Source organism: Urtica dioica, chromosome 12, assembly GCF_054948205.1.
Source record: "Urtica dioica subsp. dioica isolate 48M chromosome 12, U.dioica_male_clone48M_v1_H2, whole genome shotgun sequence".
Taxonomy (NCBI): domain Eukaryota; kingdom Viridiplantae; phylum Streptophyta; class Magnoliopsida; order Rosales; family Urticaceae; genus Urtica; species Urtica dioica.
This window is the reverse complement of record NC_142767.1, coordinates 22,746,001-22,765,463: the sequence shown is the minus strand read 5'-3', so window position 1 is coordinate 22,765,463 and position 19,463 is coordinate 22,746,001. Positions and strand designations below refer to the sequence as shown.

The window sequence follows — 19,463 nt, the reverse complement described above, 5'->3', positions numbered from 1 at the left end:
GTAATTGGTATTCAATTTTTTTTATAGAATACTAGTCGATAGCCGTTATATCAATAAATAAGAATTTTGGTATGACACTGATAACAGTATTTTTAATCTTAGGGCTGGATTCAAGAGTATAATAGAAAACAATCACATGGAAGATGAAAAAAACAATTTTCAAAGTGTTGTTAGTAGTCAGTTTATTTTAATAAAATGATTTTTTTTTTTTTTTTGTATGTTTTTCCCTCCTTCTAGCGCCAAAATGTTAACGCCGATTTTGGGTCAACACTTAGAACCGTCCGTGGTTCGATCTAGGGCCGGACCCTATGACCGCACGTAGGTTGGGTGTGGTGAAATCTTCTCGTCTCGTCGTATTTGCCTTGTCGGAAAGAGGTTTCCGGTTTCCCGTCACTCTATGATTAGTTCACCTTCGTGTTTTTCGCGTTCTTCGTGTTCATCGAATTCTTTGGGTTCGTCGTGTTCTTAGGTTCTTCGCGATTTTCAAGTTCCACGTTCTTCGTGTTCATCTCGTTCTTCGGCTGAAAAGGACAAGAAACGTGAACTAGGGGGACGCGGAGGGGTTTCCCCTGGCGCGCGCTCCGACGCTCAACATTAGTCGTGTTGTATTTCGTTCTTGGTGAACGATTTGTGTTCGTCTCTACATTTTCTAGAGAGAGAGTCGTATTGCGTAGAGTTTTTGCAAGTTGAGCCAACTTACCTTGAGAGTGAGTAATGGGGGCTATTTATAGGAGTTAATGAGTTAGGTGGTGACAGATGGGTGGTAGATGGCCGAGTGGTCGGTCACTTATTCTTGGCGGCCGAGTGGTTGGTCACTTCTTTGGCGGCCGAGTGGTTGGTCACTTTCTTTGGCGGCCGAGTGGTTGGTCACTTTTCTTGGCGGCCGAGTGGTTCCACGCCGATAGTTCCACGATTCTTCTCTTTGCCGATAGTCTTGCTTTGCCAAAGGCTTTAGGACGCCGATGGTTTGCATGACGATGGTTTCAACATGTCGATAGTTAGTTCTTGAACATTGTCAATTCTTGTCGTTTTTGCTCTCGGGGTATCATTTTTATCTTGTGAAAATGACGGCATAACATAACACTCAAACGGAATTAAAAATTAATGGAGACATGTTTGGGATAGTAATTGAATTGGAGATGTTTGTCAACTTAGAACAAAATATGATTCGTGATTTTCATTATAAAAAAACGCCTATTTGGCTGAATTTTCTTCTGATAACAAATTTTTCACTGGATTCTGCCATTTGATACAACAAATATACAGAAACAATATACGTTGTCCTTATGTAAGATCAACCAGAGAGTAAAAAACCGGATCAAATTCATGTATGTAATCTGTATATAAAGCTAAAGAATGAAGTACAACAAGTTTTTTTTTATTTTTTTGGTTTTGAATCAATTTGTTTTGAGGGATGCGAAAGAAATGAAAAATCAAATGTTTGTAACTTGCCAAATACAAAAGCTGTTTATGACTCCAAATGAAACTTGTAACTTGCCAAGCTCAGAATTCAAGTTTCACAGAGCACTCACAGGGATTCGGATATGTACACACAGAGCAAAACCAAAAACCAAAAACCAAAAGCAGAAGAGAGAACTACTCGCCGACGGCCATCATAGGTAAACCCCTGTGGAGAAAGAAGAGAAAACAACGTTGGTCTTTTTGCATTTTTTGGCATCAAATACAGTCTTAATTTGTTACTTTAGCAGCAACGTGCTGGCGATCGCGCTGGGATGCACCGTATATCTGTGGGACGCCACTGAGGGGACCACTTCCGAGCTCGTCACGGTGGACAAGGAGAGCGGGCCCGTCACCAGCGTCAGCTGGGCCCCGGACGGGCGCCACATCGCGGTGGGCCTCAACGACTCCCGAGTCCAGCTGTGGGACTCCGCCTCCAACCGGCAGCTCCGCACCCTGAGCGGGGCCCACAGGCAGAGGGTGGGGGTCGCTGGCGTGGAACGGCCACGTGCTGACAACTGGCGGCATGGACGGCCTGATCGTCGACAACGACGTCCGCGTGCGGGCCCACGTCGTGGAGACCTACAGAGGGCACGAGCAAGAAGTGTGCGGCCTCAAGTGGTCGGCCTCGGGGGGACAGCTGGCGAGCGGAGGGAACGACAACCTCCTCCACATCTGGGACCGGTCCATGTCATCATCGTCCACGTCAGCGTCGACTCAGTGGCTTCACAGGCTGTCGGACCACACTTCGGCGGTGAAGGCCGTGGCGTGGTGCCCGTTCCAGAGCAACCTGTTGGCCTCGGGAGGGGGCGCGGGAGACCGGTGCATAAAGATGTGGAACACTCACACGGGGGCGTGTGTGAACTCGGTCGACACCGGGTCTCAGGTCTGCGCTCTTCTGTGGAACAAGAACGAGAGAGAGCTTCTGAGCTCCCATGGCTTCACTCAGAACCAACTCACTCTCTGGAAGTACCCGTCCATGGTCAAGATGGCAGAGCTCACCGGCCACACCTCCAGAGTTCTCTACATGGCTCAGGTAAATTAAAACGATAATACAACGTATATGATATGTGCATTGTTTTGTGGATAATAGAGAAAGAGAAGTAAGTTTTGTGTGTTGTGATTGGTTTTGTATTCAGAGCCCGGATGGGTGCACGGTGGCGTCGGCGGCGGGGGATGAGACGCTACGGTTCTGGAACGTGTTTGGCGTCCCTGAAGTCGCTAAATCTGCTCCCAAAGCCAACCCCGAGCCTTTTGCTCACCTCAATCGTATTCGATGAACCAACCCAATCCACACACGATTAATTAACACATTAAATATTCCATGCTATGTATATTGGTGTGAATTATATTACTATGTATATTGGTGTGAATTATACATAGTAGACTAGTGATTGTTGTAGACTGTATACTTCTTATTCTGTAGAAATACCACTTAATCAGAAATTTGTGAGTGAACAACAACGGTTTGTTGTGATTTGATCATTACATATTCATGATTTGATGATCATCACTCTGTACTATTATATATGTGTTTATCTTCTGCTAAGTAATTAAAATTTATTCTCATTTTCCTTTCTTTTCATGAGGATAATATAACTCATTTTTGGCCTTATTTTATTTTATTTTTAAATTACCCTAAAAGTTTACAAATTAGTCTCATTTGGAGATTTTTTTTTAATTACCCTAAAAGTTTACATTTTTGGTGAGCTTACCTGTCATTGCTTGACAGCCATAAATCTCTAATCTTCATAAAAAAAAAAAAAAAAAAAAAAAAAAAAAAAAAAAAAAATTCTGGAAATTTAATCAACACTGAGTTGAGGAACCAGTGAATCCATTCAATGCAACGTCAAAAAATTGATGCAGTGAGATTTTTTTTTTTTTTTTTGGGTATCAATTGATAAAAAAAAATAGCTATTTTACTTCAGAAATTGTTAATCTCTTACCAACAATTTTGTTATAACAAATTGTTAATTTAAAAAAAATTATTTAATGAAATATGTGCTGACTTGGTCAGAACTGGAATTTTCTTGTCCTGAAATTTAAATTATCGAGTTGATATTTATATATCATGTGGTTCTCTTTCTTCCAATGTCTCTATTTTCCTGGTTTCTCCCCTTCTTCTTGAATTGACTGATCAAGTTGAATGAAAAGTATGCAAAGTTGGTATTTCATAATAAATTTCGTACAACCAGACTGAATACGATTGAGTCCTAATTATTTTGACACATGAAGTAGCTAAGAAAATGGGACATCTGTTTGAAGCCATGCTTGGAACTAATCATAAGTGGAAAAGTACGACGATACAATAAAGTGAAACTTACAAGATTGAAACTGTGGTGTGGGTTGATTTGAATAAAAGAGTTGACTTGAGACTTGGACTATAAGAAGGGCAATAAGAAATCATATAAGCTTAACACATAATTTCATAGCAGCAAGAAGAAAGAAAGTGTAGCAAATAAAATCACGATGCCTAAATACTTTTGTGTTCTTTACCTTGTGCTTCTTGTTGCTCCATTGATCAGTGACTGCTCTGCCTGCTTCAACTTAGAGAAGCAAGCCCTGCTCACCTTCAAGCAAGGCTTAGATGTTGATGAAGATCCGAACAACGAGCTCTCTTCTTGGAACGTTGCTGACTGCTGCGAATGGGAGGGAATCGTGTGCGACAACGTAACCGGTCATGTCACGCACCTCCAGCTCGGTGATGCGTTGTTATTATCAGGCAACATCTCTCCTTCCTTGCTCCATCTTAAACATCTTACTCACTTGAACTTGACCTACTTTGGCAACAATATCCAGATTCCGAGCTTCCTTGGTTCTCTTGTGAGTTTAACACACCTTGGTCTAGATGGACTATTTGTGGGAATGATTCCGCCCCAACTAGGAAATCTTTCCAATTTGCATCATCTCAGAATCCTTAGCTATTATGATGGCTCCTTATATGCCAACAATCTTGACTGGCTTTCTGGTCTTCCATCGCTACAGATTTTAGATATGAGATATGTTAACCTCAGTCAAGCCTCTGGTAATTTGATTTCAGCAATAAACAAGATGCCTTCGTTCTTAGAGTTACACTTGCGATGGTGTGAGCTTAATCAAATTCATTTCCCATCTCATCTTCATCTTAATCTCACATCCATTCATGTGCTGGACCTGAGTGGGAACAATCTTGAAAATTCTCAACCTCTTTGCACTTTCCTGAAAAACTTGACCCATCTCCAGTCACTTGATTTAGGTTCTAATTTCAATCTTGGCTCTACAATTCTTAGCTGCCTCTATACTCTTTCAAATCTTCAGCACTTGAGTCTAAGTGACATAGGGTCGCAAGGTGTTATACCCCCATCTCTGGGGAATCTTTGCAATCTGGAGAATCTTGACTTGTCATATAATAAATACAGAGAAAATCTTTCAAATGCATTTCAAAGTTTGTCTGGATGTCTTTCAAACAGCCTCACCTCCTTAGATATGTCACATAATCTCTTTGTTGGGGAAATTCCTGATCAAATAGCAGAGTTCAAAAACCTCACCACTCTCTCTCTGGATAATAACAATCTTTCTGGACCGATTTCACCGTCACTCGGGTCTCTCTCAAATTTAGAATCCCTAGAAATTTCATCCAACCATCTACAAGGTGTTGTTTCTGAAGTTCATTTTGCCAATCTCACGAATTTGAAGACAATTGCTGGATATGGAAATTCATTGACTCTGAGCGTGACTCCATATTGGATTCCTCCGTTTCATCTTGTTACGCTTGAGTTAGGTGATTGGAAGTTAGATTCCGAGTTTCCATTGTGGCTTAAATCACAGAAGAATATTGAGCATGTAGGATTGTCCAACACTGGAATATCAGGAATCATTCCGAGTTGGTTTTGGAATTTGTCTTCTCAATTAGACAAATTGGTACTCTCTCATAACCATCTACAAGGTTCCATTCCCCATGTTCTTGGTTCTCGTGTCGTAGACCTGGGTTTCAACGAGTTAACAGGTTCATTACCTCGTATCTCATCCTCATTGGAATGGTTGGATCTTTCTAGCAACTCCTTTTCCGGGGAAATTTCAGGGCTTTTATGCATTCCTTCAGGAAATGATAGCATTCTGGAAGTACTTCGTCTAGGAGGCAATCGTTTAGAGGGAAATATTCCTAATTGCTGGGAGCATTGGCGGACATCGTTGGGTGTGATAGACTTACAAAGTAATTATCTGACCGGTCAGATTCCAAGCTCTATGGGTTCATTGATTCACTTGGAATCATTAAACCTTGGTAACAACAGGCTCACAGGAGAGATACCGACTGCACTGAAGAATTGTTCAGCTTTAAAAGCACTCAAACTTGGTCAGAATAAGCTTGTCGGAACAATCCCAAGATGGATAGGAAGTCTTAAAGGATTGAGTGTTCTAATTATTCGTTCAAACAAAGTGAATGGTGATATCCCAGTTGAGATTTGCGCACTTGGTCTACTCCAAATCCTTGACGTTGCTGATAACAATCTATCCGGGGCCATACCACGGTGTTTAAATAAAGCATTTGCAGTGACTCCTGCTTATGAAGAAGGACCAATGATCTACTATGGAGTCAAAGCAGTAATCGACTATGATGTGGTGGCCATAGAAAATGCAGTTCTTGTGACAAAAGGGAAGGAAAATATGTACGAAAGCATCCTTGGTCTCGTGACTACCATAGATCTCTCAAGAAACAACTTATCTGGAGAGATCCCCGGAGAATTCGCAAGCCTCCAAGGACTACGCTTTTTGAATCTCTCCAGAAATCATCTGTGTGGAAGCATTCCGAAGAAAATTGGCAACATGACAACATTAGAGTCTCTTGATCTCTCGTGGAACAAATTATCTGGACAAATTCCTCGGAGCATCACCAATCTAAGCTCCTTGAATTTCTTAAACTTATCTCGCAACTTCTTCTCCGGAGAAATTCCCAAAAGCACACAATTGCAGAGCTTAGATTCGTCAAGCTTTGATGGAAATCAGTTGCTCTGTGGAGATCCACTGCCCAGGCGATGCAGCGAAGATGACGACAACGCAGCACCGCCTCCTGTGAATGCTGAGAACGAAAAAGACGAAGAAGAAGGAGAAGAGTATTGGTTCCGGCTCGGAGTCGGAGTCGGATTCGGGGTCGGGTTTCTGGGAATCATTGCTCCGCTGGCATTGTCTGGAATATGGAGGCGCGCATACTTTTGGTTCTTCCAAGAGTACCTTTGGTACAACATTTTGGACTTCATAATCAAGATCGAGTACGTCACCGGAATCCGCAAACCCATTTAGTTTATGAATTCAAGCAACTTATGCTGTGTGTGCTAGTTTTCGATGGAATTATGTATCGTTGTGTGTTGTTTTATTACATTCTAATAGTGTGTAATCTATATTATTTACCTTCTTTTTTTCCTGTTTATTTGTTAAAGAAATATCTCTGTAACCACGGTTTTCCTCCGCCACAAGTGAGTGCTTATTAATAAAATTTTGTTGTTCCGTCCACGTTTAAAAAAAAAATTGTGTGTTTTGTCTGTAACTGCATTGTATTAAGTTTATAGTGTAAGCGATATATATATGCAACAAATACCCCTCTCAGTTCTGCCATTTGTTTTGAGGGATGAGATACAAATAAGAACTCGGAAATGTATGTATTTTTGTATTTTTTTTTTTATCAAACCGATGTATTGTTGCATTTGGTTTTACATGGTCGAGTTTCTATTATTTATTTTAATTTTGTAGCCTATTATAAGACAAATGCAAATAATATGCTCTGTACGTATTGGAGTTTCACAGAATAAAAGAATTTACCAGGAATAAAAAAAAACGATAAAGATTAGAGCATTCTCGATAGAGAAAAACCTAAAAATACTCTATAATGTTACGCTTTGGAATCGTGTGTCTCACCGGAGGTAGAATAACGAGACCGGCTACAAGAACAATTCGGCGATCAAGATCACGATTCCATATGAATTCTCATATGAAATCGAGCTCCTTTTCTCCGGAATCTCATTGATTGGATACACATAAGTTGTCTATAAGTAACTAATCCAAGATAATAAACAGACACCTAACTTATCAAAAAGAGATTATTTCAAAAGCATGACCACAAGTGTTATTAAACACAGTTTTTAATGACATTTTGTCTAGTTTTTTCACCATCTCTTTTTGAATAATCCCTTTCGAAAAAATCTAATAGGTGTCATTTATGAATCTCATCATGCGTATCTCACAAACTTAAAGCTTTGTCTTGTTTTTCCTGGAAATTTCTTCGAATAACACAAGACTTAAGCTCCAATGATCACTTCGTGATAATACTCGTTCCAATAAATCTGTATATATTTCTGGTCCCAGCTCTCTTTGCCTCTGTGTGTTTAGCTCAACATTGATAAGACTTGGGAAATAATAGAGCCAAAGACCTAATTTCCGAAAGAAAAAAAAAAAAAATCATTTCATTGTGGTGTCCCTCAACATTACATCTTGACTTGACTTGATGATCAGTGATTCATCTAGAGTTGATATTAAATACGAGAGGAGACTTGACTTGGGTGATCATAAAGTGGAATGGTGATTACGGTTAGCTCTGTCCATCTTGACTAACCCAAATTAGGTGACATATCATCGTCAATGCAATTTAAATAATGTTATAAAAATCCTGTGAATTCTTTAAGTCCGCTGAAGAAACAATTCAAAACCAGACGAAACTTGCATCACAAGCAACACACACACATAGACACAATACGACCAAAACAGTGAAAAAAGAAAAGAGCACACCGGATTTATCCTGGTTCGGTCATAAAAGACCTACATCCAGCCTTGGGGGTTTCTTTCACTATCGATGAGACTCGAAGATCTCTTGCAGTTTACAGATTACAAGTCTTTCTATGCCGAAACCAGTTTATCTCTCTAGACTAGTTTCTCTCAATAACTTTCTCACACTACAAGTACATATGAAAGAGAGGAATGGAACATCATGCATAAACCACTAAGCCTAGACCTATTTAAAGACCCGGACGAAGATTGCTTGCACGCCACGTCATGAAGATCCAACGGCCAACGCACTGCTGTCCTTAGCTCGCAGCTCGCTCAACTCCTTAGTTCGCAGCTCGCTCACGTCACCTCCACGTCATTGCTTGATAAGATCACCAAACAACAAATAATATTTCTCAAAATTTGGCATTGTATCCAAATAATATAATATGTGTTTGTTCTTGAATCTCGTTATGCATATATAACACTCGAATGGAATTTAAAATTAATGGAAACATGTTTGGGATAGTAATTGTATAATTTGCTTTGTGGTAATGAATTGGAGATGTTTGTCAACTTAGAACAATATGATTCGTGATTTTCATTATAAAAAAAAAACGCCTATTTGGCTGAATGTGTCTTCTGATAACAAATTTTTCCCTTGATTCTGCCATTTGATACAACAAATATACAGAAACAATATACGTTGACCTTATGTAAGATCAAACAGAGAGTAAAAAACCAGATCAAATTCACGTATGTAATCAGTATATAAAGCTAAAGAATCAAGTACAACGAGTTTTTTTTTTTTCGAATCAATTCTAGAGTCCCGGGTCTCTAGAATTACCCGAAGATTCAATCAACAGTTTTCAAATTCGTAACGTAGAGTAACTCTTTCGTCTTCGTTAATTTTTTTTTTTCAATCTTAGGCCTCCGAAAAAGAAAAATCGTTGCGTTGGACCCGAGTTCACTATTGAAATATTGGACTGGAATTTTATTATTTGGGTGTTGTTGACAGGTTCACGTTTGTGTTGGCGTGTTTGCTTTCGGTGCGGTGTTGTCGTTTCTCAGCGTGGCTCTCGGTCTCTTTTATTACCGTGTCGCCACTTCCATCCCAAAGGACGGAAATGCCCCTCGGCCTCCGTCCCAGCCTCACTTCCCGGTCCCGCCGCCTCAGGACCCGGTTTTCGTGCACGAAGACACTTACATCAGAAGAAACTTCACGTGATTTTAATGCCTAAGATATCACTACTACAAATACAGTTTTTCGGTGCGGATGACTTTTGGGTGCGACTTTTCGCACCTAAAAGTCGCACCAAAAATAACTTTCGGGTGCGACTTTTCGCACCCAAATGTCACTGAAGTAATAAAAAACTTTCGCTGATTTTTTTTAAATTTGGGTGCGAAAAGTCGCACCCAAAAGCTTATCATACCTTTGGGTGCGACAAAGTCGCACCCAAAAGTCCAAAACATTTGGAAAATTTAGCGGGATTTTGTTCCCTCTTATTTCACTTCTAAAATTTCGTTTCCTGTTTTTACTTATTCTGCCAAATTCTATCTCATTAGAAGAAGAAGAGAAAGGAAAGAGAAGAAGAGAAAAGAAAAGAAGAAGAAGAGGTTGAGCGGCCGAGAGAGAGAAAGAGAGATTGAGGGGGAGCGAGAAAGCGAGACTGAGAAGGAGAGCCACCGAGGGAGAGGACGCGCGGCCGACAGCCGCCACCGAGACCGAGCATCACCTCGCGCGCGCGGCCGAGAAGGAGCGAGCGCCGCCGCGAGCACGCCGAGGACGCCGGGAAAAGTTGGAGACGGCGCCGAGGAGACTGGATTTCGGGAAGCAAGGTAAAGAAAATCTTCTTCCCCACTTCTTAATTCGGATTCTAGGGTTCGTTTTAGGAATTTGGGGGTTTTTTTTTTATTTTAATTGAGTTTGATGGTTTGGTTATGTTTTGGAATGGATTTCGGTGATGATTCTTGTGGTTTTGGATTTGTTCTTGGTTTTGGACGAGTTTGGTTGTGGTTTTGGTTCCGGCCGTGTGATTGAGATTGGTGGTTTCGGGGAGAAGATATTTGCTTTATGCTCTGACAGAGCCGATTTAAGATCATCAACCATAAAAAGGGCTTCAAGAGATTAGTTCGTTGAATTTGATGATTGAAGAGTTTATGTAGGAAGGGTACGAAAGAATATTGATTTTTCTGTTCTGTTTTGGGGTGTGTAAACAGGTAATTGTATCAGATGCTAATGAGACAGAGTGTTTAATAGCTAAAGCAATGCTTAGGCGTCTAGCTACTTCAACAAATTCCTATAGTCAATCATGGAACTAGCAATCCAAGGTAATCGCACTAGTAGAAAAGCGACGTTCAAAATCTGCCATTAAAACGATTTCTTAGACACTTTTTGAAGCCAGCCACTAAAAAAAATTTATGGCGTTTTCTACACGTAGCTAGATTGCGCGGAATACTTTTAACGCCTTGTAATTATGCAAACTCTATGAGCTAATGAATGCTTTTTAACTCAGCTCATCACTCAGTCTTTTTTTATTTTATTTTTTCTTCTTACCAACTTGTGAATGGAAGCTAATTGAATTTAATAAGTTTGTTGGTTGTATTTGATTCTTTTTACCAACATTATTGCAGCTGATAGAACTTGTGTGGTTGCTTCTAGTTCAGCTGTTACTCTTGAGATTGTTTGGCCTTATAGCATTCTTGATACGTTTCTTTGATCAAAATAAGTCTAATTATTATTAATCATACTTTAGCTGCAATAATGTTGATCTAAGTATCATTGACCTTGCTGGAGCTGAACGACAATAGAAAACTAGAAATAAGTTTATTTGAAATGAGTCATTTATCGTTACTCTGATGATGAGCCCTTATATGACCATCTATAACTTTGTGGTTTATTATTTTGAATCACGGTCTTTGTTGGAGCATAAAAAAACCTCTTAGAATAGTACTTTCATAATTCTTTGGTAATGGTTTCCTTTTAAACTTGCATAACTCATTACTTGCTACTAAAATATTTTTCCATTGTCCATATGACTAACTTATAAATTCTTATTTAATATCTAAGAAGGTTCTTAAACCAAACTCATACTTTCGTGAAATGGTATTTGGTTCATCTGCATCTGATTTTGGTAATTTGTTGAAAATGTGGATTTGAACATCCCAGAGGGGTTGGTTGTGGCATTATAAAAAAAAGATAGCTTTAACCATATTTTTATTATGTTCTGTTTTGGTGTGTCGGGTTTGTTTCTTTGACCATGTTTGTTTTTTTTTAAGTGAAGTGACTCTAATGTAGATTATTTTAAAAATTTGATCAAGGTACATGAAATACAGAGGAATTTATTGTGATTTGTCAAAGCAAACTGGTATGAGTTTCATTTACTACAAAACCAAAAATTGACCTATAGACAACTCTATTATGAAAATAAATAAACTGATTTACCGTTTTGGTAAAAATATTGTGAAGTTATAACTTTGACAGGTTCTTGTAGATAGCTAAGGGCTTAAACTTTGGTAAATTCCAAGCTTGTCTGAGATCTCTTTTTGTTCATTGTCTAGGTTCCCGTATTGGAAACACCTAACCGTCCTATCTTTGAGAGTAACGCCATTGCACTCTATGATGAGGTAAGATTGTATAATGTACTAATTTCGTTACCTCTTTAAATGTGTATCCCTACAAGCTTGTAATTACTTGATGCAGTTGCTCGTTTGAAGGCCGATAACCCTCTTCTTGGATCGTCTTTGATCGACTACGTAAGCGATTTGTGTGCAATGTTAGCACTCTTTCGTTTTTTATTATTTAAGGTTCTCTCTCATTTAAGTTAAGCTCTATGTTGTGGTTTTGCAGGGCCATGTGGAGCAGTTGATTGACTTTGCCTCGCTGGAAATTGATGCCACTTCGAGCACGCCGAGGTTGAGTGAGCGCCGCCGCGAGCATGCCGAGGTTGTTTACTTTTCATTGAATCTGGGTTTTGAATATTGAGCTTGTCCGTGTGAATTCTTGGCCGTGTGAATTGTTTGGCTGTGAATATAAAACCAATAATATGAGAATTGTTAGTTTTTAACAGCCTCTGTAAATTGACGTGGGCAGTTCGATACCTATTTAATTTGGATTTGTTGATATTTTTCCTGGAAAGTAGACGTTATGGGCTTTCTAAAATGACCAAGAACGTGTAAATCCGTTGAGATTTGAGTGAGTTATGAATTTTTGAAAACAGGGTTTTAAAGCTGGGAATTTTAAGCGTGTGTTTGAATTTTTGGCCGAAAATTGGAAAAAAATTAGGGTTGAGGAATTATGATTTGAGGCTTTTAATTTTTGAGATTAGTTTGATGATTCTGGAGTGTTTTGTGGCTCGGTTGGTGTCATTGGGTGCGTCTATATGAGTTCTTTGTAACCTTCTTTTTTAGTCAAATATATATGCTAACCCTTATTTATTTTCGATTTTGAAAATCATTTATTCGTTGTGGTCGGCGAGATCATGCGGCGAGTGGAGTCCGGCGAGGACCGGTGACCGGAGCGAAACGTCGTCGCTTGCGCTTACGTTTGCAAGCGGTGGAGAGACGTGGCGAAAGGGAGCTGAGGTGGCACGTCGCGGAGATTCCGGCGAAAGGTGCTCCGGGAAAGCTCAGAGCGAGGTTTCCGGTGGATTACGTCGAGGGAGAAGAAGAGGTCGAGGTCGTCGCTTTCGTCAAATTCTCGGTGCAGACCGTCGGGTCGTTGTCCGGGTTGTCTCTCCGGCCCGCCACCGAGGGTAAGACCGACTTTTACGAGACCCTGAACAGGTACGAGACTGGCGTGTATATGTGTAATTGATTCGCTGATCAAGTAGTGATTGTTTTCTGGTCCTAAAGTCTCTTGTTGTTTTTCATGTCTTCATTTTTTTTTTCTTCTCGTTCTTATGATTGTTTGTAGAGTTTCAATCTCTTATGTCTTTGAGCTTGTTGTACCCAGTTTTATGTCGTTTCAAGATGACATTTTTTGAATTTTTGAATCATGATATATAGCCGTGGCTTTAAAGAGTTACATTTTTCAAAGATTTAAAGTCACTTTATAATAGAGCGACGTCTAAAGTACTATTTTTTTTTCCCCAAAACTGACTATCGGGTGCGACTTTTGACTATCGGGTGCGACAAAGTCGCACCCAATGCTCTTTTACCCGCCTTTTCAATGGATTTTTATGACATTTTAGGTGCGACTTTGGGTGCGAAAAGTCGCACCTAAATGTCGCACCCGAAAGTCACAACTTTTGGGTGCGACTGTTCGCACCCAAGACCTTTAGGTGCGAACTTTCGGGTGCGGAAAAGTCGCACCTAAAGTCGCACCCAAAGGTATCATTGGGTGCGAAAATTGATTTTCAGGTGCGAAAAAAGTCGCACCCAAAGGTCTTTTTTGTACTAGTGTATATTCATGTGTATATTGGGAAAAAAACTGAATGATAATTTGCCGTTGTGGCTGTTTCCAATATTTGCCGTAATGGAGATAATAAGATCTCGAACAAACAAGGTTAAGGATACGAGGGTTTTCATTTATCGAAAATCTTTGTTGTGTTGCTTATGTGTAATTACCACATCAATTTTTATGCTATGCTATGTATATATAGTAATGATTATGGTATTATATGGATTTTGACACCTATGTTTTTCATTTATCTAAAAAAATATTAAACCAAACCACTTGTTTTGTTTAAGTAGGACACACAGGATGTAAACTGTAAAATCTTACAATGTTTAGACGATTACATCAAAGTTATATTTGTATCCAATTCTAGGACTCAGACAGACAAGAAACCAATTAATAATTAAGCCTAGAGTTGAGTTCATACGAAAAAAAAAAAAAAAAAAACACAGTACAGCTAGCTAATACATGTTAAAACTCAATACAAGCGTAGCATTCGGGCTGATCTGGGTAGTAAATGGCGGGGCTTACATGCTCGATCTTCTTTATTTTTCGAAACCTGCCTTCATACCCAACCATAGCTTCATAAAATTTTTCATCCGAGGCCTCAAATGTCAGATAATATGTAATTACACCTCCCAAATTGCAATTTGCCCTCAACAGCTTCTTAGCCACAAGCTCCGTTTTCTGCACCACATTTCACATTATATGATAATTTAATACTGTAACACAACCGTTCCGATATAATTTACAAAAATTTTGTCAAATAAGCCATCGAAAGTGCAAAGAATTTTTTTGTAAATAGCACTTCCGCATATTTACGACACTCAAATAGACAAAAATATCCAAAAACATTCCAACCTATTTCAAGTTTTTTTGTCTTTTTGTGTGATGTATATAAATTAAAGTGGCTATCTACAGAAAATTTATAAAAAAATTTGACTAGTATACAACATACTATAAGTCAAATGACTACACAGCTAAATAATTCCGATATAATTTACAAAAAAATTAGTCAAATAAGCCACCTAAAGTGCAAAGAATTCCTAGATAGCTAACTTTTTGTAAATTTTTTATAAATAGTAGTCCAACTTATTTACGAAACTAAAAAGACAAAAATATACAAAAACATTCTAACCTATTTCAAGTTTTGTTTTTTGTTTTGAGTGACGTAAATAAATTGAAGTGGATATCTACAGAAAATTTATAATTTTTTTTTACTATTATACAATATACTATGGCTACATAGCTAAAAAGACCATATATTTAAGTGATTATAATCAGTAAACATACATGTATTATGTTGTAGTAAGACACTGCAATGTTTGTTATCCAGCGAAGGCGATTTACTACTTTTGTTGAGTCGGTGCTGCAGCGTACAGTTGGGCTCACCACATGACCCGCACCATCAGCGCTAAAATAGAAACCCTAATAACAATTAACACAAATAGTTAATGTGTTGCTCATATGAAAAAAAGATCTTGTTATAAATTTCCATATATGATCATTACGTAAGGAATATTTTCTCCATTCATCAAAGTAGTTTCGAGCTCTACGAGCCAATTCTTCTGGTCCTGGCTGTCTCAGTCTCCATAATTCATCTTCAAGTTCATTATTAATTAAGGGCTCTAAAACAATCAAAACTCGATCGCCAATCAATTATCAAGTAATAAAATCCATCAAACTATAAGAGACTAATAAGGTAATTAAGATAACCAACCAGTGAAATTAAGGAACAAATGATCATCAGCTGCCACAGGATCATTATTCATCATTAGACATATATTACAAACCATAGATTAATAAGCAAAGAAGGGAATGTGATACGAACGATCAGGTTTTATCTCATCCCCTGGGAATTGAATGTCATACAAAAAAGCAACTTTCTTCTCATCCCTCTTTCTGATTCTGATTCTCTTTCCCTTTATGAAAAGCTTGCTCTCTTTCTCTTTCTCTTTCTCTTTCTCTTTCTCTTGACTCTTCATAATTCCACTAGCCTGAAACCAAAACCTAATCAATCTCATAAAAGTATTGCATCTTCTCTCTCTATATATGTTCATATATATATATATATATATATATATATATATATATTAGTCGTAGAATATCAAATTAACGAAAATAATCAAATTGGTTTGTTAACATATGAGTATACGTGACTCTTCACAAGCCCATCGTGATTAGTTTCTTCACCACGTTTACAATGAATCTGTTCTAATCTAAAGCCCTATGAACCTAGTAGGGAATGAACTGAGAAAGTATATCAGCGTAGTTTCCAAACATAATAGCCGACTTGGCTCAAAGAAGCCTAGCCTTGTCCTTGTTGAGAAACGAGTGATGGCTGAGTGATGAACAACACGAACTACAATTTATGAAGCAACTTGGGTATGCCCAAGAAGCCATTGACGAGGTTCTGCGTTGTCATTATTAGTTACGAGAGTGATCAACATTTTCTTTTTTCTATTTCGGTTTTTCCATTCCGGTTTTAATATTAACGGCTTCTTAGCATGATTTTTACTACATTTTCTCCAGATCTCATTTGAAACACACACACTGTAAGTTTGAAAGAACACAAATAAACAACGCATCGTCGAAACCCTAAATAAATATAAACACTAAACCTCGTTACGGCGTCTCTAAGAACTCTCTTTGATTCCGAGCTTGTGAAATAAGAACTACAATGGTGGCTTTAAACCCTAATATTGAAGTAGGGTATCTGTTGATTTCCGGGCTTCACTCAATGGGCCCAGAGCCTCTCTTGAGCCGTTTTTTGTTTTTCAAGCCCATGTCTTTCTCCGTCGCTATGCACTAAAATGCACTGCACCTAAGTGTTTTTTTTTTCTCTTAAATTGTAGTGTTTTTTTATAACAATAAAAAATAAATAATCGTATTAAAGATTTTTATTATGAAAATAGAGTTTCTTAAGTTATGAATATTTATATTCTTTAAGATAATTTTTTTAACTGTTTTTGGGCTAAGTAAAAAACCAGATCAAATTCATGTATGTAATCAGTATATAAAGCTAAGTACAACGAGTTTTTTTTTTTTGTCAAGCGGCTATATAGCCAAATAGAACTTAAGCTTTTGCAAAATAGCCATAGTTTGCCAACTATAAGTAAACTAGCCAAAGTAAGATTAATCTAGGCTGAATTAAATTTAATCCTAACGAACTATAAAGACATAATAAGTTTTATGAAGGCTGGATTAAAATTAATCGAGACAGGATTAAAAGTGGGACGGGCGCCACATCGCGGTGGGCCTCAACGACTCGCGGGTCCAGCTGTGGGACTCTGCCTCCAACCGGCAGCTCCGCACCCTGAGCGGGGCCCACAGGCAGAGGGTGGGGTCGCTGGCGTGGAACGGCCACGTGCTGACAACTGGCGGCATGGACGGCCTGATCGTCGACAACGACGTCCGCGTGCGGTCCCACGTCGTGGAGACCTACAGAGGGCACGAGCAAGAAGTGTGCGGCCTCAAGTGGTCGGCCTCGGGGGGACAGCTGGCGAGCGGAGGCAACGACAACCTCCTCCACATCTGGGACCGGTCCATGTCATCATCGTCCACGTCAGCGGGGCCGGGGTCGTCTCAGTGGCTTCACAGGCTGTCGGATAAAAAAAATGATTAAAAAAATAGCTATTTTAACCTCAGAAATTGTTAATCTCTTACCAACAATTTTGTTATAACAAATTGTTAATTTTAAAAAATTTATTTAATGAAATATATGCTGACTTGGTCAGAACTGGAATTTTCTTGTCCTGAAATTTGAATTATCGAGTTGATATTTATATATCATGTGGTTCTCTTTCTTCCAATGTCTCTATTTTCCTGGTTTCTCCCCTTCTTCTTGAATTGACTGATCAAGTTGAATGAAAAGTATGCAAAGTTGGTATTTCATAATAAATTTCGTACAACCAGACTGAATACGATTGAGTCCTAATTATTTGATACATGAAGTAGCTAAGAAAATGGGCATCTGTTTGAAGCCATGCTTGGAACTAATCATAAGTGGAAAAGTATGACGATACAATAAAGTGAAAATTACAAGATCGAAACTGTGGTGTGGGTTGATTTGAATAAAAGAGTTGAGTTGAGACTTGGACTATAAGAAGGGCAATAAGAAATCATATAAGCTTAACACATCATTTCATAGCAGCAAGAAGAAAGAAAGTGTAGCAAATAAAATCACGATGCCTAAATACTTTTGTGTTCTTTACCTTGTGCTTCTTGTTGCTCCATTGATCAGTGAGTGCTCTGCCTTCTTCAACTTAGAGAAGCAAGCCCTGCTCACCTTCAAGCAAGGCTTGGTTGATGATCCCGATCCGAACAACATGCTCTCTTCTTGGAACGTTGTTGAAGAAGATGACTGTTGCAAATGGGACGGAATCGTGTGCGACAATGTAACCGGTCATGTCACGCACCTCCAGCTCGGTGATGCGTGGTTATTATCAGGCAACATCTCTCCTTCCCTTCTCCATCTTAAACATCTTACTCACTTGAACTTGAGCTTTAACTACTTTGACGAGGGAATTCAGATTCCGAGTTTCCTTGGTTCTCTTGTGAGTTTAAAACACCTTCATCTGGATGGACCATTTGTGGGAATGATTCCTTCCCAACTAGGAAATCTTTCCAATTTGCATCATCTCAGCAATCAGAGAAAGAACTCCCAGGAAAACGTAAGCCATTTTGTATATATGGTGCATAAAGATGTGGAACACTCACACGGGGGCGTGTGTGAACTCGGTCGACACCGGGTCTCAGGTCTGCGCTCTTCTGTGGAACAAGAACGAGAGAGAGCTTCTGAGCTCCCACGGCTTCACTCAGAACCAACACACTCTCTGGAAGTACCCGTCCATGGTCAAGATCGCAGAGCTCACCGGCCACACCTCCAGAGTTCTCTACATGGCTCAGGTAAATTAAAACGATAATACGACGTATATGATATGTGCATTGTTTGTGGATAATAGAGAAAGAGAAGTCAGTTTTGTATGTTGTGATTGGTTTTGTATTCAGAGCCCGGACGGGTGCACGGTGGCGTCGGCTGCGGGGGATGAAACGCTACGGTTCTGGAACGTGTCTGCTCCCAAAGCCAACCCCGAGCCTTTTGCGCACCTCAATCGCATTCGATGAACGTACCCAATCCACACACATTAAATATTCCATGCTATGTATATTGTTGTGAATTATACTACTAGTTGTACTGTATACTTCTTATTCTGTAGAATTATATCACTTGATCTGAAATTTGTGGGTGAACAACAACGGTTTGTTGTGATTTGATCATTACATAATTAAAAATGATTTGATCATCACTCTGTACAAATTATATCTCATTTTCCTTTCTTTTCATGAGGATAATGTAACTCACTAGTCCCACCCACCTCTCTTTGTCTTGCGTGTTTTAGCAATTTAGCTTCAACAATGATAAGACCTGAGTGATCAAGTGGTGAATGGAAACTACAAAGCTATCATCATCTAAAAATGATTTGATCATCACTCTGTACAAATTATATCTCATTTTCCTTTCTTTTCATGAGGATAATATAACTCATTAGTCCCACCCACCTCTCTTTGTCTTGCGTGTTTTAGCACTTTAGCTCAACAATGATAAGACCTGAGTGATCAAGTGGTGAATGGAAACTACAAAGCTATCATCATCTAAAAATGATTTGATCATCACTCTGTACAAATTATATCTCATTTTCCTTTCTTTTCTTGAGGATAATATAACTCACTAGTCCCACCCACCTCTCTTTGTCTTGCGTGTTTTAGCACTTTAGCTCAACAATGATAAGACCTGAGTGATCAAGTGGTGAATGGAAACTACAAAGCTATCATCATCTAAAAATGATTTGATCATCACTCTGTACAAATTATA

At 39.0% G+C, this 19,463-nt stretch overlaps 4 protein-coding genes across 4 annotated transcripts; 3 read left to right on the top strand and 1 right to left on the bottom strand.

Annotated features, from left to right (window-relative positions):
- Positions 1-756: 756 nt before the first annotated feature.
- Positions 757-19,275, top strand: LOC149380507 (cell division cycle 20.2, cofactor of APC complex-like). Its single transcript, XM_089604166.1, has 6 exons — positions 757-965; positions 1,707-1,901; positions 16,922-17,191; positions 17,832-18,037; positions 18,267-18,496; positions 18,599-19,275. Exons 1-6 carry the CDS (start codon positions 757-759, stop codon positions 18,713-18,715), a joined length of 1,227 nt encoding a protein of 408 aa, XP_089460292.1. The 3' UTR covers positions 18,716-19,275.
- LOC149380510 (cell division cycle 20.2, cofactor of APC complex-like) lies at positions 1,941-3,037 on the top strand. Its single transcript, XM_089602872.1, has 2 exons — positions 1,941-2,494; positions 2,598-3,037. Exons 1-2 carry the CDS (start codon positions 1,985-1,987, stop codon positions 2,736-2,738), a joined length of 651 nt encoding a protein of 216 aa, XP_089458998.1. The 5' UTR covers positions 1,941-1,984; the 3' UTR covers positions 2,739-3,037.
- LOC149380509 (receptor-like protein EIX2) lies at positions 3,865-6,911 on the top strand. The gene has a single exon (XM_089604561.1). It carries the CDS (start codon positions 3,928-3,930, stop codon positions 6,733-6,735), a length of 2,808 nt encoding a protein of 935 aa, XP_089460687.1. The 5' UTR covers positions 3,865-3,927; the 3' UTR covers positions 6,736-6,911.
- Positions 13,881-15,549, bottom strand: LOC149380508 (uncharacterized). The gene is made up of 4 exons (XM_089604436.1): positions 15,309-15,549; positions 15,104-15,216; positions 14,882-15,016; positions 13,881-14,275 (listed from the first exon to the last, which is right to left on the bottom strand). The coding sequence occupies exons 1-4, from the start codon at positions 15,382-15,384 to the stop codon at positions 14,060-14,062; spliced, it is 540 nt and encodes a 179-aa protein (XP_089460562.1). The 5' UTR covers positions 15,385-15,549; the 3' UTR covers positions 13,881-14,059.
- Positions 19,276-19,463: the final 188 nt, after the last annotated feature.

Coding starts and splice junctions, on each gene's coding strand:
- LOC149380508 (XM_089604436.1), bottom strand. CDS start 15,384: ATGGTTTGTAATATATGTCTAATGATGAATAATGATCCTGTGGCAGCT. Junction 15,217..15,308: donor TTTGTTCCTTAATTTCACTG/GTTGGTTATCTT, acceptor TGATTGTTTTAG/AGCCCTTAATTAATAATGAA. Junction 15,017..15,103: donor ATGAATGGAGAAAATATTCC/TTACGTAATGAT, acceptor AATTGTTATTAG/GGTTTCTATTTTAGCGCTGA.
- LOC149380509 (XM_089604561.1), top strand. CDS start 3,928: ATGCCTAAATACTTTTGTGTTCTTTACCTTGTGCTTCTTGTTGCTCCA.
- LOC149380507 (XM_089604166.1), top strand. CDS start 757: ATGGGTGGTAGATGGCCGAGTGGTCGGTCACTTATTCTTGGCGGCCGA. Junction 966..1,706: donor AAGGCTTTAGGACGCCGATG/GTTTGCATGACG, acceptor TTGTTACTTTAG/CAGCAACGTGCTGGCGATCG. Junction 18,038..18,266: donor TGATGCGTGGTTATTATCAG/GCAACATCTCTC, acceptor GGAAAACGTAAG/CCATTTTGTATATATGGTGC.
- LOC149380510 (XM_089602872.1), top strand. CDS start 1,985: ATGGACGGCCTGATCGTCGACAACGACGTCCGCGTGCGGGCCCACGTC. Junction 2,495..2,597: donor GAGTTCTCTACATGGCTCAG/GTAAATTAAAAC, acceptor TTTTGTATTCAG/AGCCCGGATGGGTGCACGGT.